The 24,146-nt window shown below is 47.6% G+C and overlaps 1 protein-coding gene across 1 annotated transcript in view; it reads left to right on the top strand.

Moving 5' to 3' along the window:
- The first annotated feature begins 7,164 nt into the window (after positions 1-7,164).
- Positions 7,165-24,146, top strand: part of GARS1 (glycyl-tRNA synthetase 1) — a 28,835-nt gene continuing 11,853 nt past the window's right edge. The window contains exons 1-10 of the mRNA XM_075144283.1: positions 7,165-7,350; positions 10,978-11,079; positions 14,013-14,115; positions 15,227-15,368; positions 16,369-16,457; positions 17,900-17,976; positions 19,748-19,893; positions 20,953-21,102; positions 22,677-22,839; positions 23,724-23,888. Of these exons, the coding sequence (XP_075000384.1) occupies positions 7,180-7,350; positions 10,978-11,079; positions 14,013-14,115; positions 15,227-15,368; positions 16,369-16,457; positions 17,900-17,976; positions 19,748-19,893; positions 20,953-21,102; positions 22,677-22,839; positions 23,724-23,888 (1,308 nt within the window). The 5' untranslated portion in view covers positions 7,165-7,179. The remainder of the gene's footprint in view (positions 7,351-10,977; positions 11,080-14,012; positions 14,116-15,226; positions 15,369-16,368; positions 16,458-17,899; positions 17,977-19,747; positions 19,894-20,952; positions 21,103-22,676; positions 22,840-23,723; positions 23,889-24,146) is intronic.

Raw genomic sequence — 24,146 nt, forward strand, 5'->3', positions numbered from 1 at the left:
TGACATCTCTTGCTGATCCTTCTAAAAATGCCACATCCTCTCTGGGGGATGTTTTCAAGCCAAGGTGCCCTTTCAGACCTGAGTTTCAAGGCTAGGAACAAGCCACCTGGGGTCAGATGTAGAGGCAGAAGAAAACATGAGTAAGGAGGCATGAGGTGTTCAACCTGATGACAGCAATAATTGCGTCAGATTTGTTCGGGTCATGTATACACACTGGTGCTGTCGGAAGTGAGACGTAAGAGCATCACCAGCACTGAGGTACCACTGTTTTCTGGGTGCTGCACGTGGGTGCAGTTACCGGCCGCTGAGGGAGGTTATTAATCTTTCCCCCGTGATTGCCTTGAGCACCAGAGCAGCGAAACACTTGTTCTGCAGCCCCCCACGCTCAAATCGGCAGCACCCGGAGGGGAAGTCCAAAGAAACGGCTCTTTGGAGAACGACGCACATGCACCCACTTGAAGGACAGAGGGTCCTCTCTGGAGTGTCACAGCCGCTTTGCAATTTGGGAACCTTGAGGTTGAAAGCCCCTCCGCAGCACATACCTGAAGGGGCACTTCATCTTCTCTGGCTGAAGGAATTTGTCTTAACTAAAGCATTTCAATTAAAAGTCAAGACTGAATCACTGCAAAGTGCTGGAGACAAGAGTCATTAATACTGGAATGCAAGTTTTAAATTATTTTTAATATGCTCTGCAAGGCATCCATAAAAGTCCCTTAATCAATATGCATTTCAATTCCCTGCATTAGGGTTCGTAGAATTTAAATTCAAAGCAGAGGAAGTGTCGGGAAATCAACCTGAATTTCTATCAGAGCTCTTGCACAGCCAAACCTGGGAGACCGCCTGGGTCCAAGCTGTCGGGGGGGTGTAACCAAATGGATCAGACTTTTCTGGTGGCTGTACCAAAATTAACTGGTGGTCCCAGTCCTTGGAGAACGGGTGTTGGGGCACATCACTGTGGGCAAGTCTTGGAGTGCCTGAAGGTGACGGCAACTGGGATTTTGCTTGGCCGTCTCAGCCAGTATCAAATATTCACGGGTGCTATTGGCAATTTAAGCATTACCTGACCATCTCCTGGCGAGAAGAGTGGAGAGGATGGGGATGGGCTGAGCCACAGCCCTTAGGGGGCTTAGCTCTCAGGGCTGCGGGTGCTCATGCTCGGGGACCCCAGATCTTCACGTGCAGCATTCACATGCCCTCACGGCATACACTGTAGATTTGATAACTCTCTCCCTGCATAGGTATGGGGTTAATTTTGTGGCTGATGCGCAGCAAAGCAAGCTGATACTCCTGCCTGCCGCTGTCGGCAGCAAGAGGGGAAGATCCATCAGCTCACAGCAGGAGCATGGAGGGGCAGAGCTTTCCCAAGGCGGGAAAGGACAAGGGGACCCGTCCAAGAAGGCACTTGTGGGAGTGCAGGGGCTGGGAAGTTTGAAGGTAAGCGCGTGCTTAGGCATTTGGCTGGATCAGGGCCAGGGGTGCAGAAAAGAAATTTCCAGCAAGGAGAAAACTCTAGGAAGAACCAAACCCTAGAGGAAGCTCAGGGTGAGGTTTGCACTTCCTATTTCAGTCTTTAAAAACCCCTGTCTCAGGAGGGGGTGAGTTTCAGTAACATCCAGTGTGTCTGTCCCCCCACCAGATAGCCCAATTCTTTGTATCCAGAATGGGGGTGATGAAAGTAAAGCACGTGGAAGCCCCACAATGCAGATGGACCCTCAGAGCATCCTTCCCTGCAGTCAGCATCCTGGGGCCCAGGGGCAGAGCAGCATCACGCTTTGAACAGTTCATAGGAGGAGGGATGCACCGAAAGGAGCAGAGATGGTTGTTGCAACTAACTCGACACCCAGACATGAAAACAGGGCCTGGGAATAGATTTATCCCATGGTTATTTGCATGCTCTGTGCCATGGGTTTGGATGGGGCCAGCTATTTGTCTCCCTAGACAGCCCCCAAACACGGCTTGGGGGAAACCAGGAGCTGGGGGTTATATCCTAGAAGCAGGCTGGATGCAGTCACCCTGTTTTGGAGACTAAAAAAAAGCAGCCTTATAGAGGAAAGCCAGATTAAGCCATTTATGTGCATGCCTCAGGCCCTGCTTAGTTTACCGCCAGCCTAAAAATCCTCTAGTGCTGGGAAATCATCGTGAACCTTGTATGCACATTGCTGAGGCTCAGCTTGCGTTCGGAGGGATGCATCTGTCTGATTTTGCTACCTTGATGCTTGAAATGAGCTAGGGAAAAGCAGGCAGCCTTTTGGGGGGGGGGGGGGGAGAAAAATCAGAAAAGAAAAACAGAAAGAAACCAAAACCGGGGGCGGGAGGGAAGGAAAAGGGAGGATTTTGTCTCGGGGAAAGGCAGCCCGGAGGCGTCGGAGCCTCGGAGGACCGTCCTCCCCGTCTCCCCGCATTGCGAAAGACCTTTTTGCTTGGGCTCGGGTGCCCCTCGGTTTTGCAAAGCATCCCGGCACGGAAACTCTGGCCCACGCTGCGCCTCCCAAGAACCCAGCGGGAATGCTGGAAAGCTGGGAGGCCCCGTGCCGGGGCCGGGAAGAGCGTCAGGGCTGCGGGGAACGGAGCGGGCGGCCGGCGAGGGGCCGCCTGCCATCTAGCGGCATCGGGCCCGGGGTGCCCACCCTGGCAGCCCCGGCAGAGAAAAACACCCCCAAAGCAAAACCTAAACCCCTTTTTTTCTCCCCATTCGTCTGCACGCAGAGGGATCGGTTTCTGTTTTGGGGGGTTTCGGGCGGGGGGGGCTTCTGCCGGCGGGGTCTTGTGCATCTGCCAGGAAAATGCACCGAGACGTAAGTGCAGTGGAGCATAAGTGTATTTGCAAACCAACGATCCAGGCTGAACCGAGAAGCCATGTACTGCTGCCTGTGTGTATTCCCCCCTCCCTCCTCCACGGCTCCTTTCCCCCTCCTTACGCCTCTGCAGAGGATTTTTTCCTCCTTTCCCTCCCTTAAAAGAAATCCCCCGTGGCTGGAGCAGGGCTCTCCCCTCCTCTCCATCCCTTCCCATCTTCTGCAGCCTCCCTCCTGCCTCCCATTTTGTGGCCTCATCGCTCCCACCCTGCTGCCGGCCCCCGATGGGCACCCAGAAGGGAGGAGCAGGGGGGGACACAGCCACGTTTCTATTCTCCGTTCAGTGACCCCATATCTCCTTAACACCCCCAGACCTTTCAGGGGGGTGCTGATACCTCTCTGTTTCTGCATCCAAAAGTTTGCAAGCCGAAGGCGGGGGGGTAGGGGGGATGCCTGAACCCTCTCTTCTTTTGCCTTTTCCTGCAAATTCCCTCATGCAATAAATCCCCCCACATTGTGTTGGGGGCTCCCCTGTGTCATGGGGGTGACATGTCCCATTTTATCCCCACGGCCTCATACCCAGGGAAAGAAATGGAGATGGCTTTTCAAAGGCCACCGCAGAAGAGGATGGAGCAACACACTCCCTACAATCCCGTCCTGCCCCACAGCCCCGCGGGGTCCTTTTTGGGGGGCTGCAGAGCAGAGACCCAACATGGGCATCCTCAAACTGCCCCCCCGAGGTGCTTATCGAATGCAAAGAGGCACAGAGCTGGGATCAGATTTAAAAGGCGGGGAAAAGCTGGGCTCTGGGCAGTCTTGAGATGTTAACCAGCGCTGGGGCACCCATCCACAGGGTTGCCAAAAATGAAGCCAGTGCTGGGTCTTCTTAGCAAACCACTACGAGGCCTGGGGCTCTCTGCAGCATCAGATCAATGGAGATCCTCTGCGCTGGAGGAGGTTTGAGCAGTTTGGCAGCACCACAGGACCCAAGGTGATGGGGGAGACGATACGGGCATATACTGGGTCTGTGCCCTGGTCCACAGACCCTCCGTTGGCAGTGGATGCGTGAAGCCCTTCCATGCAGCTGTGAACTGATACAACACTTTATTTTTATCTCTGATATTAGCTTCTTGATAATTCCCAGATATACGTAGCCCTTCCCACTGAAATCGGCTTGGAGCTGGGGTCCAGCCGACCCCGGGTGTGACCCAGTTCTAGGGGTCCAGTTTGCTCACGGTCTCTCGTTTGCAGCTATGGTTTGGTGCAAAACACTGCCTAATTTGCCTCCCTTCCTGCACAACCTAGCAATGATCCAGCAGCGCGCCTTGGGTCCGAGGACCCCAAATCACACTCAGTCTTCAGCAGTACCATTGCAAAAGGGGCAGTCGGGGTTTCCTTGTGTGCTCCCTACCCACCCTCCCCTAACCTTGCTCAGGAAACGTGTCCACTCTCCTTTTTATTCCCTTTTTTCTTCTTTTGTTGCTTCACTCGTCCAAGAAAAACAACACGACTGTAAAAGTTCAAGTTGACTGTACAGTCCAATCCTCGTGCGAGCCCAGAGCACGGGCAATCACATGTGTCGTGAAGGATTTATTCACAAGGCCAGGTCTTACAGCTCGGTTTTGCTCCTTAGGTGTGCTCAGCCAGATGCTTTTTAAAGCCCTTTGGGGGAAGAGTCGCACCCCAGCTAGATGGGAATGGGCAGGGAGAAGGTCTTTTTGGTTGAGGTTGTCCTGTACCAGCCGGCGACAGTGCTGGGAACTGGTCCCAGGCGTGTTTCATCTGCAAGGAGAGACATTGCTGGGGTCAGCAGCGTGTGCGAGGAAGGATTTTATAGAGGGGAAAAGGCTGGAGGCACCAGCCTGGCCCGTCTCCATCCTCGGCTGCAGCTCCACGGTGCTGCCCTGGGGGCCAAGCCCGCTCTGCTGCGGAGGAAGGGAGGAAATCTTCTAGGAGGGGGAAAAAAAAGGCATTTTGGAGAAGCACTGCTACCTGGTCCTCCAGGTTCAGCACAGGAGAACCGAGCTGCTCCCGGTCACCAGGTTTTCCCATCTCCCTGGGTCCTGCCCACGTTTCCTCCGCAGTCCCAGCTGGTTTGCCCTCTCCCGATTCCTCCACATGAACCGGTTTCTTCTGGGGCTGATTCCGCTATCTTCACATCTTAGGTCACCGTGACAAGCTAGAAGGGGGCTGCGGCATCCTTGTTCTCTTATCAGCATTGGATTAATTAAAAAAAAAAAAAAATCAGGAATAGAAAAATGCTTAGAGTTAACCTCGCGCTAGAACGCTTTCCAAGTAGGTACGCCAGCGAAATAAAAACAGCAATTTGCAGCTAAATAAAAATAACAATTAAGCATTTGAAATACAAATCTACCATTTGAGAACAAGCAGATAAATATTCAGATGCGTTCATTACGAGGTGGAGGCTGTCTCTCAAATAAACAGACAGGTACAGAATAGCAGCCCCAAATACTCCAATGACGCCAACATCCCATCAGCAGCCCTGCTCCCGGCCCCAGGCGGCGGGAGGGGGAGATGAGGAGGAGGATGGGGGCAATGGGGAAAGCTGTGCGTGGGAAGCGTTTTTTTTGGTGTTTCTTTTTTTTTTAAATTGGTCTTAAATTTTGGGTTATGTAACTGGTATTTGGATTTTCCTGCATGGAGGGCTTTAATTCCCAGGGATGGGAAGTTCTGCCGTGGCAACGGTGTTCGTCACGGCTCCTCTCTCTGACATGGCGTTGTCCTTCCTCCCAGGGAAGACCCACCACACTCGTGTCTGCAGGAGAAAGCAGGATTTGGCCTCCTGCCTGCTGCCCTAAACCCAGCCCGAGGGGTCCGGCAGCGGGATGCCGCCCGTCCCGCCGCCGTCCCCGGGCAGCGGAGGGAAGACCGTGGATCAGTGAAAAGCAAAACACAGCCAAGCCCAAAAGCTACAAAGCTTTTGGAGCTCAAATGCTGCAGCTGATTGAAAAAATAACACGCACCCCCCCCCCCCGGCCCTTCCCTGCCCCACGGCGGGGGGCACGTGCTGGGGACGTGGCTCCAGGACAAGGGGACACTGGGGACACGGCTCCAGGACAAGGGGACACTGCAGCGAGGTGGCCTGGGGGGATGCTGGCGGTGCAGAGCCCCGGTGGGGGGTGTGTGGGGGGTGTCCGGGACTGGGGGGGGGTGCTCAGGGGTGTGCGCCCCCCCCCTCCCCGGGGTCACCTGCACTTCTGGGGGTGACAAGTGTCATCTGGGGATGTGGGGGTGTCACTTGGGGGGGAGCAGGTACCGCCCCTGCCCCACGCACACCCGGGGGGGTGTCCAGCAGGTACCGCTCCTGCCCCACGCACACCCGGGAGGGGGCAGCAGGTACCGCTCCTGCCCCACGCACACCCGAAGAGGGGGCGGCAGTTACCGCCGAAGGGCCCACGCACACCTCTGGGGGGGGCAGCAGGTACCGCCCCGGGCCCACGCACACCCGGGAGGGGGCAGCAGGTACCGCCCCGGCCCCACGCACACCCCTGGGGGGGGCAGCAGGTACCGCCCCGGCCCCACGCACACCCGTGGTGGTGGGCAGCAGGTACCGCCCCGGCCCCACACACACACGGGAGGGGGCACCAGGTACCGCCCCGGCCCCACGCACACCCCTGGGGGGGGCAGCAGGTACCGCCCCGGCCCCACGCACACCCCTGGGGGGGGCAGCAGGTACCGCCCCGGCCCCACGCACAGCCGGGAGGGGGCAGCAGGTACCGCCCCGGCCCCACGCACAGCCGGGAGGGGGCAGCAGGTACCGCCCCGGCCCCACGCACAGCCGGGAGGGGGCAGCAGGTACCGCCCCGGCCCCACGCACAGCCGGGAGGGGGCAGCAGGTACCGCCCCGGCCCCACGCACACCCGTGGGGGGGGCACCAGGTACCGCCCCGGCCCCACGCGCACCCGGGAGGTGGCACCAGGTACCGCCCCGGCCCCACGCGCACCCGGGAGGGGGCAGCAGGTACCGCCCCGGCCCCACGCACAGCCGAAGGGGGGCAGCAGGTACCGCCCCGGCCCCACGCGCACCCGTGGGGGCCGCAGCACCTCCCCGGTCCACGCGCGCTCCGGGGCGGGGGGGGGGCGGTGCCCTCGCGCAGCCCGCGCACGCGCAGCCCGGCCCGGGAGCGCGGGCTGGCGGCGGTGGGCGGGCGTGTGCGTGACGCGGGCGTTCCCGCGCGCCCCCTGCCGGCCCGCGGCCGCCGCCGCCGCACCGCGCCGTGCCGAATCTGCGGCGGGGCGGGCGCCGCCGGCGTCGCGGCGGCCGCTGCCCGTGCGGAAAGTGCGGCGGCGGGGCGCGGGCCGGCTTTACGCCGGGCGGGATTTCATCATGCGGGGGGGGGCAGGGCGGCGCGCCGCGCCTCTCCATGCCGCTGCCGCCCCGTAGCGCCCTGCCCGCCCTGCTGCGCCGCCTGCGCCGCCTCGCCTGCCCGCCCGCCGCCCCGCTCCGCTCCCGCCCCGCCCCGGCCGCGACCCCCATGGACGGTCCGCAAGCCGAGGCGCTGCTCGCGCCCCTCCGGCAGGCGGTGCGGCACCAGGTAACCCGCCTCGGCCCGGCTGAGGGGAGCACCCCCGGCTGAGGGGAGTCCCGCTGAGGCGGGTGGCGCCTGAGGGGGGACGCCCGCCGGGGAGGACTCGCCTGAGGAGGGGGTCCCGGCTGGGGGACGGGGGTCTCGCTGAAGGGGTCGGGTGTGTGACAGACACCGTCCGGTGCCTCGGCTCGGGTCTGTGGGGAGGTGTCGCCCGTGTCCCCCCCGCCCCGAGCCCTGCCGGTGTGTGCTCCGGGGAGGGTTTGCCCCCCCCTCCCCGCGGAGTGAATGCGGTGTTTCCCCTCAGCCCCACAGCGCCCTGCTTGCGACCCTCTAGTCCCGTGCTGTGGGGCACTGCGGTACCCTGCGGGCTTCAGCCGTGAGCCCAGCGTGGGGGGTCCCTGTGGGTTTGGCCGGGGCTTCTGGCCAGCGTCCGTTCCCTTGGGTGCGGGGTCTGCAGGTGTCTCCCCTCGGGTGGGTCTTGCTTTACGCCGGAGAAGTGGGCTGGCAGGGAGTGCGTGGGTGGCTGCATGCGTGGGTTTCCCGTAGACTGCCCTTTCCCTTCCCCGTAGTGATGGTGTGTGTTAGAGCTGTCTTGCAGAACTGGATCTGTGCGTCAGTCTACCTGGCGTTCCTCTCCTGGGCTTGATGTGTCTTCTGTGCCCAAGCTAGGGCTGACTTTGTCATGCTTTTAGGGCCCCGCAACTGACTCTTCATGTGTTCTTTATAAAAACAGCCTGCATAGGTTTCCTCATCCCATAGGGTCACACGATGACTTCCCTTTAGAGCTGAGTTTGTGTTGGGTGTTGGAAGTAAATGATATTCTTTAGAGTTGCATATTTGCCTGATGTAGTAAGGGATATTAACTCCTTTGCACATTTTCCATTTCATCATTCTTATTTGTCTAGATATGTCTCCTATTAGCTGGGACTGCATCGCTTTCTCTCTCCATCTCCCTCACAGATGAAGCTATTATCTTTAGCTTCCCTCTTACCTGAGAAGGATTTGGTTGTCTTTTTGTTTCCGAAGTGAATCTTGATCTGGGTACCCTTGCTGTGTGTGTTAATGGCAGTGGAGCCTGCTTGCAGCACATGGAAGTTCCCCTTCCTCCCTGCTTTAGCAGCAAGGCCTATATGTGTAGGTTCCCCACATGCCTCCTTTAAGTGCCTGAATCCATAGTCTTCTGCTCAGCTGCACACATAGCTACGTGTGTGTCCCACGTCTTTGTAGATTTGTGCATGTGTTTTCCCATTAAATGAGTGGATTTATGGCCCTCTAATTATACCAGCACCAGCGCTTCAATGAGTTTTTATTATGAATCATTGTACAGCATAATGCCTTGGCAGGAGAGCTCTTTGTAAATAAAATTATGATCTCCAGAACTAGCCAATTTATTTATTTTAAAGTTCTGTATCTTGGATGCTGTTATTTGCCTTTGAAGTATCAATGCACCCCTTCTTTCTGGCTGCCTGTGGGATTGAAACAGGAGTGTGGGGTGCCAAGGAAAGGTTTGTGGGTAAATGTGTATAGCTGGGACCATGGATATTGTATTGTACAGCTGACAGCAGTAATTCACTGAGATCTTTGCACAAGAGGAAAGGGAGGGAGTAACGAAGATTGGGGTAGTTGATACCTTACGATGCAGGGAACCCTGTCTATCAGCTCGTGGAGAAACGGTTTAATTAAACCTAAGGGACTCTTAACCTATGGAGAGGAAAGTGAGCAGTGTATCTTCCTGCAGCAGTGCCTGATGCAATAAGCTGCCGTGATCCAGGGGTGGATCCCTCTCTGCTTTACTGGTCTATGGGACAAAGCTGCAGCAAAATTTGCCACATCGAGTGCTGCTGTGCACTCCTCCTCTGGGTTGGGCTCAAGATCGTAGCTTTAATTAGATTGAGTCCTGTCAGCAAACATAATTATTTACTTCAGTTGTGTTTTTTTTTTTTCTCCTTGCATATGTCTGTGTACTCTTTTACTTATAGATCAGGACAAAGAGTTGCTGTATGCTGCTTTTAGATGCTCAGCAATGAGCAGGATGATAGCTCTGTTGAGTCAGCAGTAGCTGCTTTGCTGCTACCTTGATGTTTTTCCACTGCCGACCCCCTAGCTCAACAAAGGCAATTTGGACTTACTACTTTAAAAGAAAAAAAAAAAAAGATCAGATCCCTCCCTCTGCCACGTTACCCAGGAATGGCAGTTGAAGTCCTCAGCCCTAGAGTGAAACTTTCACGTTTTGGTATAACTAGTTAACAGGAAGGAAACGGCAGATTTGTTCTGTTCTTGTAGCCGATGGGGTTAGGGAGCCTGACAGGATTCTTATTTTTCTTTCTTTTCTTTGTGTGTGTTTGTTTTAATGCAGTCGTTTGCGTCTTCCTCCATTTATTAATAAAATTAGCCTTTGAACCCCTTAGTCTCTGAAGCACTTTTAGCTTTTCTAATCTGATTACTGAATGGCAATCTGTGTATTCTCTTCTCTTTGGTTTCTCATTTGCCTGTAATATTAATGTCAGAAAAGCTCAGAATTTATGAAAAAGTTGGTATTGTGGAAATGTAATCTCTTTGGATTGTTTTTCTTTTTCTTTTTTTTCCTTTTTATTTAATGGAGAAGTGCAAGATGCAAGAAAAAATGCTGAACTTGGAGCATCCCATTCTTAGAACATCCCACTTGAGAAGGCATTGGCATCCCTGTGCTTTTTCCTCCTGGGTCAGCTCCTTTGTCCTTCTCAGTAATTCAAGATAGACCTTGGTTTTGGCTGAAGAAGAGTAGACTGAAAGGAAGACTTTTAATTAATTTATCTCCAAAAGCAAGCTGGGCATGACTGCTGAGGATCATGTTCAGAAAAGCATGCTGTTGGGTATTTAGGGGTTGAGCACTTCCCTGGGATGAGAGAGGAGAATCATCCCCACCCATAACAGTGGTTTGACTCAGGTCAAGACCTTGGTGTAAGCCCACTGCAGGGTTCTACTGCTCTGAAATATTTAGGCATTGGGGTTTTTTTGTGGATTTTTGGACACAGCCTCCCCCCCTTCTTTCCCAAAGTTTCTGGACAGGTTTTAAAAACAATAACTGTTCTTACAGATAATGCAATGCCTTCTTTGCTTAGACATTAGGCTAAAAAATGTATGTCTTCTATGAGACCTTCTTCTAAAAATTTGTGTGCTTATTGGCCAGTTTTGAACAGATTGACAGAGGAAAAGAAATCTAAAATGGTCATAAATTTTGAAGGGAAGGGGTGGAAGGAAGAGAAGACTTATTACTGAGAAAGAGAGTACAAAGCCTCTGAGAATCCACTTAGTTCATCCTCACAGACAGAAAGCTAGGATTTGTGAAAATCTGTCATGAAGTGGTGCATACGGGAATGTATTTGCACGCTGAGATTTAATAAGAGGTCTGGGATTTAACAATAGTGGCGAGGAGTTGAATTTCTGTAATGATGTCTAGTTCTGCTAACTTTCAAATGCATAAGTGTTTCTCACTTCTACCAATTGAAGCAGCCTCTTGAGACCTGCGTGGAGAGCGGGGAGGCAGGACAAAACCCTCCTTTTGGATTGCCAGGGGAGCTGAAAGAAGGAGAGTTCTTGTCTATGGCATTCAAAGAAAGAATCTGTATCTTGTGTTTTGTCTCCTTCTTCTAGGGAGAACTGGTGAGGAAGCTGAAGGAAGAGAAAGCTCCCCAGGTGGATATAGACAAAGCTGTGGCAGAGCTCAAAGCCCGGAAGAGGGTCCTAGAAGCGAAGGTGAGTCTGGAAATTAAATTTGAGTTCCACAGTTTTGTCTGAAAAGCCTTGAAATCTCTACTTAATGTTTTTTTACACTATTGGTTTGGGCTAAACAGTCATGGCAGGGTAGACTGTTTGAATCATTCCTGAAATAGCTTGCAAGTTTCCAACTAGTGGCAATTTCATTCTTTATCTCTTACGCTAATATCTGTTAGCATTAAATCACAGTGTGCAAACAAATAAATATGAGTTCAGGTTGTTCATAGTCAAAGCTGAAATTCAGCGTATACGTTGCTTATCTTCGTTTACTGTATAGATCTTTTTTGTGCACAGTGAGGGGACATGCTGCTTACTGTAGTGAGTTTCATCTTCAGATTCTTTGTGCAGCATTTAAATTCCCAGACTGGCATAGAACATGTTTCTTTAGAAACCATTTTCTTTGCTACAGTTTAAACAAATTTTTTCAAATAGCCTATAGTTTTCCTCAGCCTTAAAGAGAGGAATGTATTGAAACTGTGCCCCCTTTTTTAATTGCGGTTGTGCTCTGAAAAGTCTTTCAGCAAATGAAATGATGGAACTTCAAGCTTGTTTTGTCTCTAGATCAATAAACAAGTAAAAATACACTTCCTTATCCTGCAAGCTTCCCTCCCCTTCTGAGACTGAAACAACAAAAAGAAACTCCTGAAGCATAAAAAGAGTCAGGTGTGCAGATTCACCCAGGAGACTGTGAGGTTCTTTCTAATTTGTATTTCATATAAAAATGATTGTAGTTGTGCTTTGGTGGTACTTTTAAAAATAAATGAATAAATAAATAAATACACCACTGCTTGCAACTAACTTACTGTGAGAATGTGAGTATACCTGAATTGAAACCAGTTGACCCTATTTGTCCTACAGTCACGTGAGGTGAACAGTTAGTGCTCTTGGTAAGGTCTGGCGTTACGACTACCCGTTTGCATACATTTAACCCAAGTAAAAAGACGTCGTTTTTACTTCGTATTCAGCATAGAACTGTGCTTTGAAACCATTGCACAAAACCTGGATTGATAGCTAGGTCGTCCTGGAGTAAATAGTTTCTAAATGTTTTCCCAATTCTGTTTCCCAGCCCTCAGAAGCTTGACGTAGAGAGACGTAGCAAGGCAGGTTAGGAGTCTCGGTATCCCTGCGAGCCCCACCTTTCTGTTGGAAGAGTGCCTGTAGGATGCAGTGCGGAGGCGTGCTTGCCGGTTACACAATTTGTGTGGGCTGTATCGCTGTCAGTGCAAGACTGACCTTGCAAAGGCAGCATCTGCCCTTGCGAGTGCAGCGCTCCAGTACAGTCTTTCTCTCTTGACAGTGTTTCCAGCAATGCATCACAGTCACTTGCAAGTTTTGCAGAAGGCCGCAGTGTGAATGCTCGTTAGCTTTAGCAGCTGCTGGTACAGTTTTCAAGCCCTGTGATTCCTACTTAAAGATAGCAGAGTGACTCTGAATTTGAAGCTTTGAACAGGGCAGGGCAGTTGAGTGTTTAAAATTCCTTGGCTTTATGTGCTCAAACCATATCTTAAGTCAGTAGATGATTCTGCTCCTGTACAGGGTCTTTCTTCCCCTTGAAGGCTAACACAGGTGCTTTTCTGCCTTCTATTTATGAATGTATTTATGTTTATGAATGTATACTGGATAGAAGAGACTGTTTCTTTGACTTCTGCACAGTTCATTAACTGTTCTCTTTAGGTAGTAGAAGAGGGGCTCTACAGAATTCTGTACCTACTCCAGTTACTCCTGTGCTGCTGGCCATTTCTCCCTGCCAGTTCAGGATTGGGCTGTGTCACTGTTGCTCTCCTCCTGTCCATTTCTGGGCAAAAGCCATCCTTTCTCTTAAGAAACCCTGGTCATTGTGAAATGTGCTTCTGTGTTTTTAGGCAGAGAGTGCCAAATGGATTCCCTTTCCATGCTTTAAAAGTATTGTTCTGATGCTTGCTCTCATGTGTGCTCTCTGTCTTTGACTCTTTCTGTCTCTCGTGCAAAGTTACTCCTTGGCTTATGCTAATTCATGGGAGCGGCAGAGGTGCAGTGCTTTCAAAATTAGACCAGGTTTATTTGTCTTTATAGATGCTAAAAAAAGAAAAGTTTGAAATTATTGGTCATACAATAGTTTTTGTTACCAAAAGGCTGTTCAAAATGATAGTGTTAGCCACTTATGAGGATCTGAATTAATTTATTGAACTTCTTGGCTTAACTCTGCTTTAATTATCAAAATGTCTTTGTTGAAGAAAATCTTTCAAGTCTGTTGACTTCACTAATGGGGTTGGTTGCAAAAATCATAGGTTTTCATAGTGAGTCTGCTGTAAAACATTTTCACAGAGTCTAGTCAGGGCATTTAGGCACTCTGTAACTAAATCTTCTGAGTGCACGGGGCCATATTTGTGAAAGCCTACATTTTGCAAATAGATGTTCTTTGTGCAAGTAGCTAAATACACACCTTTGGCAGAGCACAAGGATGGTGACGTTTGTGATCTTCACAGTCAAAATTCTTTCATGTGAGGAACACTTTTTTGAAAGCTTCATGTACATCGAGAGTTAGATATTTGTAGTCTGAGCTAGTCACTTTAAGCTCTTTTTATAGTCGGGAGAAGGAAATAGGTCAGAAGAATTGCTTTAGAAATTGGCCATTTCTCTCCACTGATTGTAAGGAAAGCTGAGGATAACCAGCTCAGACTTAGTTGTCTGAAAGTTAGGGCAGATGAGTCCACCTCGAGTGTCTAAAATGCTGCATTCAGACAATCATGTTCGTAATTGAGCGCTTGAATCTCAGTGTGACCATTCCTCTTTGGAAAATGGGCATGTTGGCAGGATACCTTTGCTTCAAAATGGTCTTTACAGACTTTTGACTCATAGTGATGAATGGGGAGGATTTGTCCTCCTGCCAGAAACTGGAGCTATTAACTGTTTTCGGTTTGCTTGTATTACAGGAGCTGGCCTTACAGCCCAAAGATGACATTGTGGACAGAGTTAAAATGGAAGACACCCTGAAAAGGAGGTTTTTCTATGATCAAGCCTTTTCTATTTATGGAGGTATGGATTTGAAGAAATTTACATTTTAATCCCTTTAGGCTAATGTTCTAGTCTTTCTAGCTGTGTGAAATGCTGTACTTGCGATGTTACATTAATGCAACATAAAAGAATTTTTTTTTAAAGTTGGCTTTAAGCTGTCCTGCTTGAATCCGTAACCTTTCAAAAGTTTCCCCCTTCCTAAATTCTTTGGGGGAGGGAAGGGGGGCTCAAAATTTGTCTTTTGCTTTCTGAATGTAAGTGAGTGGACTTTAGGATGCAAGTTCTGACCATTACATTGTAGAAGATGATTTCTCTGCGGAGGGGTAGGATGTTTTGGCATTTAAGGGGATGATCAGCTTATTTCCTTGTAACCTTTCATCTCTATCTGAGCTTTCCTTGGCAAGATAATGCTCAAAACTACTGTGAACTTTAGAACCTGTTACCTTAATGAACTTTGTCAATGAACTTCTATTGAGCAGGTGAACAAATGGGGCTGTTAAACCCCTTCAGGTAGGGGTTTTGCCTGCGATTTGAGGCAGCTCGGGGCGGGGGGTGCAGCACAGTGCCTGTATGTCTACTGCTCTTTCAGCTGAGGTACTGAAATAAATACTCTGGGTTGTTTTATTGATTCTTTTTGTTTCTTTTTTCGTCTTTGTGCCTAAACTAGTGATTGGCAGATATGCTTTATTGTTGACAATAACATATGGCATTGGCACCTGCATTATCACTTCCTTTGTATTCAGATTCCTCCTTCAGAGAGATTGCTCCCACAAAACTCTCCACAAAATATATTCCATTGGTAGAGGGAGTGTGTCTTTCACAGTTGTTGATTGCAGGTATTTATCAATTTCAGCTTCTACCACTAGCTGATGCCCCAGTACACTCTGCAACTGAACTGTATTGGTTAGTGTATAGGACAGTGTCTATAGGTGCTTCCTAGAGTTTACTTTCAGCCTTTATGTATGGGTCACATTCCATATTCTGTTTAGCACAGAGAAGCTGATGCTTCATACTCAGAAACTGACCTCAAAACTTAATACAACTGATGGAAAGAGTGAGAAGGGAGAACATTTGCTCCAAGGTTCGTACAATCTCGCACCTACTGCATTTTTTTACCTTTTTCTCTTTGCAGGTGTCAGTGGTTTGTATGACTTCGGGCCTGTTGGGTGTGCTTTGAAGAACAACATCATCCAGGCATGGAGACAGCACTTTATTCAGGAAGAGCAAATCCTGGAGATTGATTGTACCATGCTCACGCCAGAGCCAGTTCTGAAGTAAATATGAGTCTTTTTTTCTGCAGCATGTCATTTCTGGTCATAGTTGCTTTTTACCCGTCTTCTGTCAAATTCCCCACAGGGATCTTGAGACTAGGTCACCCCATTTCATACCTTGTTGCAGTGCAAAATAATTAGATATCAGTGCACAGGTCAGTATGAGAAGCTGTTGTTCCATAAATCAGGGAGAGCAGTGGCACTTGTGTCTGAGAGTCTAATGTCTCAATGTCTCCTAGCAGTCCCATTAGGCAAGAAATTGCCAATATCCCTTTTTATAAAAGACCAAGAAGACAAGAAGAAGGATTAGGTGACTTGCCTAAATCTGGGTCATAGTTTAGGACAGTGGCCAGGTTGCTTGACCGTCCTTCCCTTCTTTGTGGAGGGATGGCAATATGCAATGTGTTAGCTGAGCTCTGAATGCAAATGATGCGTCTGTAGCCCTGGGGATTGAAGCCCTCTTTTTATCCACAGACCAGGTAGAGGGACCATCTTCCAGGGTGAGAGCATAGTTCAGACTCTGGACCCTTTCACCTGCACCTGTCTCCGCTAAGACTACCCACAGGTTTGCTAAATATGTCAGGAGCTTTTGGAATGAGAGTCTGAGTCAACTGCATTACTTTGTACGGGTGATGGCATAGCGGGCAGAAGCTTTCATGGATCACTGGTGTAAAATAGTGGGAATCTATCCACCTGAACTACTGGTTACTCCTCACAAGTACATCCATGTCTTGCTTTGATCACAATGCAGTTCCTAAAGGCACTGTCATCTTAGTGACACATTTTAAGATTTAGCTGTATTGATACTTTCTCACAGATCAGATTTTCTGTGGGATGGTACTGCTTAATGTGAATCTATAGTCTGAAGCAAGAGTGAGCCTGCACTTTGGGCGCATAGTTTGAAGGACTTCTCTTTGATAATGGTCTGTCCACTGGAATCACACAGTACCCGGGGCTGTCTGGTGGCAGCTTTCATGGTTTGTTTTTGTATCATCTTTTCTAGGACTTCTGGCCATGTAGACAAGTTTGCTGACTTCATGGTGAAAGATGTGAAAAATGGGGAATGTTTTCGTGCTGATCATCTCTTAAAAGGTTTGCTTTTGTTCCAAGGCTAGGTGGGCTTGGGGATTTCTTGCAGTGGTACAAACACGGGAAAAGAGTATCTTTCTCAAGGAAGGCCAGTTGATTGTAGCTAGTCTTTCATACTTGTGTTTGTAGTTCATTAATCATATTATACAAAAGATCTCATAAGTTCTCAGTTCCAGCCAAATGTTGGGTTAGTATCTTAAACAACGTACAGAATCTCTAGTAAAACCGTAGTTGGGTCACTTTTTATAAAATCCTGTGTCATCAGGCCATGAAGGATTACTGTGTTGTCTAAGCTGAGAACTCCCTATATAACAAGGTTCCTGTTCTCTACCATGTTCTGGTCTTAGTTTTTTTGAGTTTCAGTTGCTTTTTGTTCAGAACTGAGAAACGATTTAATGACGATATAAGGGGACAGAGCATGCTTTCCCTATGCAAAGGTCAATTACACGGCAGCTGCTGACTTTCGTATACCTTGGAACTCAGCTGGCTTTTGGGAATGCTAAATAGACTTAAGGCATTTCTTAAGTTTGCAAAGTCCTCATACTTCTTTCTGGTAATTGGATAAAATTTGTTTAAAAAACAAACAAAAAATCACATGAAGGAATTTTAGAAATAAGAAGCCTATCTGACAACTTTTTCATGTACAGCTCCATTGTGAAAGGAAGGATTGTTCCGCTCTAGGTTTAAGTGGGTGTACTCCCTAGTTTTCTAGCCTTTTCCTTGGAAGTTAAGTATGTAGAACAATCTATATTGGCATTAAAGCTGTTTTCATAATATTGAGTTAGAATTTTTGTTTTATTAAAAAAACCCAAAAGAAGCCCATCTAACCTCTACCCACTTTGCACACTGAACAGCGTCATAAACAGGAGTGTCCCTGTCTCTCCTGCAGCCCATCGGTGGTGAACAGCCACCTGCTGTTACTGCCACTACAAAGTCAGATTGCTTTTCTCAAATGAGAGTGGGAAGTCTTGGCAGCACTGTCTGCCTTTGTATCTCATGGAGAATGTTGTGCTTTAAAGTGGAATGCAGTCTAACCCTACTGTACCAAGTTAGTACGTGCCTCTGAGTGCATTTGGATAAAATTAGCCTTGCTGGCTCAGGATCAGACGTTGCTTTTAATTTCCCATCTGTATAGAAGAAAATAAGGAGAAAGGGACTACAAAGCCATTGCTTGGGTTTAGAGGAGTGAGTAGTGGAAAGAAACTAGGTAAGGACCTGTTGTTTTCCCTGTGGCACACCAGTACAGCAAACTGGTGCAGCTCCTCAGTGTAGGTCACCATTGCCCTGATGACATGAGTGGAATTACCCTGATAGACACTAGCAAGACAACTGGTGGACATACGCTTATGCTCGTGCTGGAGGATCCTCCTGATTTGTCTAGCTTTAGATTGGGGTTGGTGATGGGGTTGCAGTATAAACTCACTAGGTACTTTTCTTGCTTACAGCTCACCTGCAAAAGCTTATGTCTGATAAGAAGTGCACAGCAGAGAAAAGGGCAGAAATGGAAAATGTTCTAACACAGGTAGGTGCCTGCGTGGGGAGGTGAACGCTTCAGGGATGTGTGTGTAACAGAGGAAGTGCGATGCACCGAGTCCAGAGGCAGTGTCCGTTCTGTGTCTCTGAAGATGCTCAGAAGTCTTTACCTCAGAGATACATGTCGGGCTGTACGTGCTCCTAAATACTGAAAGCTTACTGGTTGACAAATACTGTAAACTTGCTGGTTAATCGTATTTCCTTCCTTCTGCTATTTTGGAGAGTATTTGCTATTATATTAGTCTCTTGAATGTTGGATTGGTAGGGCTGAAGCTCTGTCCTTGGAGCTGGTCCGCTGTGTTCCACTTCACACCCTGGCAAAAAGCCTGTTTCTTCTGAGTCTGCCCTTTACCTTTGTAAATCCCTCACTGTGGGATTACGATACGAAGGAAGAGAGGCAGATGAGGACTTTTGTCAGGGTTTTTCTGAATCACCTCAGCACTGAATTGGTATGTTTTAAAGTTGTCTTGGCTTTGAAGCACTTGAGATTTGTTCCTCTGTCTCTAGCACCCTGCACAGATTTTTCCTGTGTTTACCGTGAGAATGGTTGGTGCTCCAGGCTGACATTCCTGAGCAGCTGTACAGACATTTGCCTTTATTTTTTTATTTGTTTTTCTTACTTTGTTTTTAATGTTTTTTTCTCATGACTTCTAGGATAAATGCTTCAACAGCCATGCACAGAATGAGTATTTCCTTCCAGAAAGAGTAACTTTTTTTTTTTTCAGTGTATTGAATCACTGAGCAGCTGTCATTAGGTTTTCCACACTACAATACTGAACTTTGACCATCCTTTAGGGGAATCCCTCTATTAATAAACTCTTTTTCTCCTGTCTTGAGTTTTCTCTGATATATGAAGGATCATGACAATTCATGCTAGAAGCAGCTCATTTGATTTTAAACTTGAGTGTTAAATCATTGCTGTACTGTTCAACATAGATCCCTTACGGTACTTAAGTCTAAAAACTACATTTAAATGTACATATGCAAAAGGCTAGTACATAAAGGCACAAAACAATGCCAGAAATTACAGCTCTTGTGTGGTTACGTTGCAGTTACATCTGTGACTCTCCTACTGCTTGATTCCCTTCTCCCAGAGAAAGGGGAAGGTGGGGTCCTGGAAGGGGCTGACATTATCCCACTTGTGAAGGCATCCAGTCATTACCAAATTGTTTTCAGAGCAAGTGGAAAATCTTTCACCAAGAAGCCCTGTGCTGCAGATTTGTTTTATTTAACTAAAATGCAGAACAGCTCTAAAAGAGAGCATCTACTGCACAGCTTGAATATTGCATTTCATGCAGCAGAAGAAAGAGAAAAGAATGTGGACGAAGCACTGCAGAAATTTTAGCTTTCTTCTCTCTCATTGCTGTATTTTTTTTTTTCCTTCCCAACACACTGCTCCCCATGTTTTAGCTGAAACTGTTCAAAAGAAGCTACTGGTGGGAGGTGATGCAATCCCAATGATTTTTTTCTGCTTTACACCCACTCTATGCTCAATGCTTGCATTTCTATCTAGACTTCAGACTTTCTGTGATATGACCGAATTGTGGACCTGTGTTACTATAACGGGTTTGCAGATGTGCAGTGTATTCTTCTATCATCGCTTCAAACTTTAGCTTGCTTGAAAATTTAGGTTAAAAGGGAGTATTTTGGGCAGGTGATTCAGAGCTGTGGATCACGCTCAGTAAAAGATGAAAAGGACATAATGCATTCCTGTTATCTTGTCTAGTAATTAAATGAATTCTCCTGTGTTTTGATATTAGTTGGACAATTATGGCCAGCAAGAACTTGCAGATCTCTTTGTGAACTACAACGTGAAATCACCTATCACTGGGAATGACCTGTCGCCTCCTGTTTCTTTCAATCTGATGTTCAAGACCTCCATTGGGCCTGGAGGAAACATGCCTGGGTAGGTACTAATCTCGTTCTGCTTACACTCTCCCTTCTTCATATTCTGCATCGCTTGGAACAAAAATGAAGTCTCAAAAGGATTGAAATGTACAGTTTCTTCTTGAGGAACCTTCCCCTGCCTTTCAGTCCCAGTCTTCTCTGGCAGCTTAGCGTTCCTTGTACTCTTGGTGAAAGGTAGGAGAAACAAGGAGCTATTGCAGAATCACAAAAATACTTGATGTGGATCACAGCTATGCCCTTGCTGGTTGGAGTTGTTTCCATAAAGCCAGTTAACGTTGGCTCCCCAATTGTCAGCGACTTTATGGCTATAGAGAACCTGCTTCAGCGTACTTGTTTCAGGATGAAGTTGCTTAGCAGGGTGATCCAGTGGTAGCATCATTTACTCGGTGTTTGTAGTTAGTGTGTGAGAATATGGAGGCTATTGTCTTGAGCTAGGGTCTCCAAAACTAAAACTGAAACTCCTGTTGAAGAGTGGAGAATGTGGTCCTTGCGTATGTTCTGGGATGGGGTTAGAGATACATGTTGTATGTGTTCCCCAGTGTAGTACATGAAATAGTCTGTGTAAGTGGTATTCTCTGTGGAAGTCTCACATCACCGTAGGGGTTGTAGGGGCCTTACGCTAAAGCCACTTCACAGTTTGTGTAACAGCAGAGGTGTAGTCATGGTTTGTCTGCAAAACCCTCGTTTGTAAGCAGCCTGGAACATCTCAGGCCTACATAGGAAAGGAAAGGAGGGTACATTCCTTCCGACCTCCATGATGTAACTGGCCACCGTATTTCATTCAAACATCTCCTTCCATTCCATGCTTGCATCTCAAAAGCAGCCAAGTCATTCAGTTTACTTTTGGGAGTAACTATGGAGTGCTGTGTTTGGGCTGCAGCTGATGTTTGTTTGTGTTTTTCCCCTCATTCTGTTGCTTCATTGTTTTGTGTCTGGAGCTAAAAGACTCAAGAGAAAAAGTACCACCTTTAAATTTTGTAGTAACTGTTTTTTCTTTCTCACTGCTTTCCCCACCCTTTTATCTTCCTGAATTTTCCTCTCCCCTGTCTTCTTTCAGCTATCTGAGGCCAGAAACTGCACAGGGAATATTCCTCAACTTCAAACGTCTTCTGGAGTTTAACCAAGGCAAACTGCCTTTTGCTGCTGCCCAGATTGGAAATTCCTTCAGAAATGAGATCTCACCTCGCTCCGGCCTTATCAGAGTGAGGTACTGCAAATTTCCTCTTTCAACAGAAGGGTACCTGGCAGCAGGTAGCACCTTCCTTTTGTTCCAGTGTTTGTACATGATTGTTTCACACTAGTGCTTTCTTCCAGAGGACTCCTGATAATGTGCCTAGTGAGTCTCAGCGTTCACGGGCAAAGAACTCATTTAGTTAAGGTTTTAACTACAGAATTCTATCTAAGCCTCGCTGGTGAGCAGTAGGATCTCTGAAATAGCTGTTGTATTAGAAACACCTAGATTAAACTCAATTTTACTAAGAAAATTTGGCTTCCATCATAATGTAAATGAATATTTAAGGTAGCTTTGTTCTCTACAGGACATGCAGCTTTGCTTGTTTAATTATGTTCATGCGATTTACTTTAAAACTGAAACCTGGAATCAAAACGTGATTGATTTTGCAGCAGTATTTCCTTGTCTCAGTTCTGCAGTTCTGCAACTTACCACAGAGAGGAATTTGGGAGATAACCTGACTCGGGCCATGTGTTTGTGTCCCAAGATCAGTCAAGCAGGAAAGCTCAGGGTTATTGAGAATTACTTTCAAAGCTTTCTGTCTCAGGATAAAAGTGATTATTGCATTTCGTTAGGGATAATATCTGTATTTTAACTGCACTGTTCTGAACAGAAGTCTCTTCTGTCTAATTTGGAACAGGAGCTCCCATGCACAGTCAGCGTGGTTCTGTTGTACACACAGGCAGTATGTGTTGTAAACTTGGTAATTGATTAACATGATGCCATAAACGTCAGTGAGAGGCAGTGGCATCATTAGCACTAAGGGAACTCTTTGGAATTTTCTCAGTCCTCCTGTTCTCTCTTGCACATCTGGAAATGAGAACTTTTCTCATTGAAATGCATTTTCAGTCAAATATAAATTATACGCTTGTGGCACATTTATTGGAGACTGTGTAATTATGCTATCATAGCAAATTACATCCTGATGCCTGTGATTTAAGGTTAATGATTACCTAGAGCTTTTTTAAAGGTTCTTGATAATAAGCTAATTCAATGTAAAGTGATTTCAAGCAAGAAGGCTGAAAATCAATGTATGAGTATAGATGTATTAAAGACAAGTTCTTAAAACAGAATGTACACCATTGTTGAATGTAGCAGTATCATTATCTTCAAGAAATTATCACCTCACCTGCCTGTTTTGGGCACCTCTAATATGAGTTAAGGCTACTGTATTAATCAGTGGATTAGTCTTCACTGACCCTGTAGGAAGTGTATACTTCTAATATGGGCATCACAGCAGTCTGGAAAAACTCCAGAGAACTTTTGGAAGTATTTCCAAAGGTCTTTGCTCTGAATCACAGTGGTGATAACCATGGCCTGGAGATCTCTAGATGAATTTGTAGAAAGTTTTATTAGGAATTTGAAGATGAAACTAAATCCAGTGTCAAGACTGGTTCATGTTCCAGTCTATACATTGTCTTGGCTCTGGGTTTGTGGATGTTTTTAAACTACTGACTTGCTTGTGAGAGGCTAAAGCGTAATAATATATAGAGGGGCTGTGGCTAACACCTAAGATATTTAATACACATGGTTGTTTCTGTTTCCGTTAGGGAATTCACCATGGCAGAAATAGAGCACTTTGTGGATCCCAGTGAGAAAAATCACCCCAAGTTTCAGAATGTGGCAGATCTCAACATCCTCCTGTACTCTTCCAAGGCCCAGGTCAGCGGGCAGTCCGCCCATGTAATGCGGCTGGGAGATGCTGTCCAACAGGTAACATTCCTCTTGCAAGCACATGGAGCTTGCTCTTCTGAATATGGCTCTCAAGGCTAAATTACAAACTGCTGTGTTGGTGCCAGCTGGGGTTTGCTCCCAGATTTAAGAGTCAGTTCTCTTCAGTGAATCAGTGTGACTGAGATCCAAGCCTGACCCTTGTTATCAGTAGTGAAAGGCTGCAGGTGGTGCTGGGGTAGTGGGTGGAGGTTAAGCTTCACGATTAGCTAATGGGAGAGGAACAGTAAGGAATACTAGTATCTGCCAAAAGCTCAGCAGTGACTGGGAATCTAATACTCAGCTGGTGGCCTCCATCAGTATGTGGCTTGCACATTGGGTTTTCACTAGCTGATTTTCCACGCATGCAAATTATGAATGAGTAGGTTTACCAACCCGCTCCACCCCACCAAAACACCAGATAAAAAAATACCAAAACACTGCCCCCCCCAAATCCAAAACAACAAAACCAAAACAAACAAAAAAAGAACACCTCCCCTGTTGTATTGCATCTGTGAACTGTAGGGTACAGTTGTTGTGGGGTCCTGAGCCATAACTGCGATTCCCATGCACTGTTGTAATACCAGTGACTGCACTAGTGGATACAGCAATGTATTTTCAAGTAGGTGATCTTCAGAGACAGTGATGAGTCCTAGAGTAATAATAACTTACTATTTTGTTCAGATGGAGATACTGCCAGTGGCACTAGGTGAATTTGAAAAGATGTAATAGTTTCAGGGGAAACATAGTACTTTATCACAGGCAGCTGCAAGAAGTTCTGTCTGTAACATGTCAGGTTGTCTGCAGAAGTACAACAAATCATGACTCTGCTTCCTTAGGAATTAATGTCTATGTGTGTTTTTTCTTCCTGCTTTTTCCCTTTCCAGGGTGTGATCAATAACTCCGTTCTCGGTTACTTCATTGGCAGAATCTACCTCTTCCTTACAAAGGTCGGTGTATCCTCAGAGAAGCTGCGCTTCCGACAGCATATGGAGAATGAGATGGCTCATTATGCCTGTGACTGCTGGGATGCAGAGTCCAAAACATCGTATGTAAGTGGCAAAGTGAAACAGCAAGTGGCACTCCATATCAGATCTGTTGGTGGTGTGAGAAGGGGGTCTGTTTTATTTCTTGGTTTTTACAACTAGGGCTTTGAGTCTGATGTTTCTGTCCAGCCCCACGTTGGTATGAGCACACTCGCTGCAGTGGAAATATTCTGAATCCAGAACTAAGGGGACAGGTCAGCTCCCTGCTGTGGGCTTGCACAAAATTTATGAACTATTCTTGCTTGTTTGTAGGTCCATGCTTCA

This window comes from Calonectris borealis, chromosome 2 (assembly GCF_964195595.1).
Source record: "Calonectris borealis chromosome 2, bCalBor7.hap1.2, whole genome shotgun sequence".
NCBI lineage: Eukaryota > Metazoa > Chordata > Aves > Procellariiformes > Procellariidae > Calonectris > Calonectris borealis.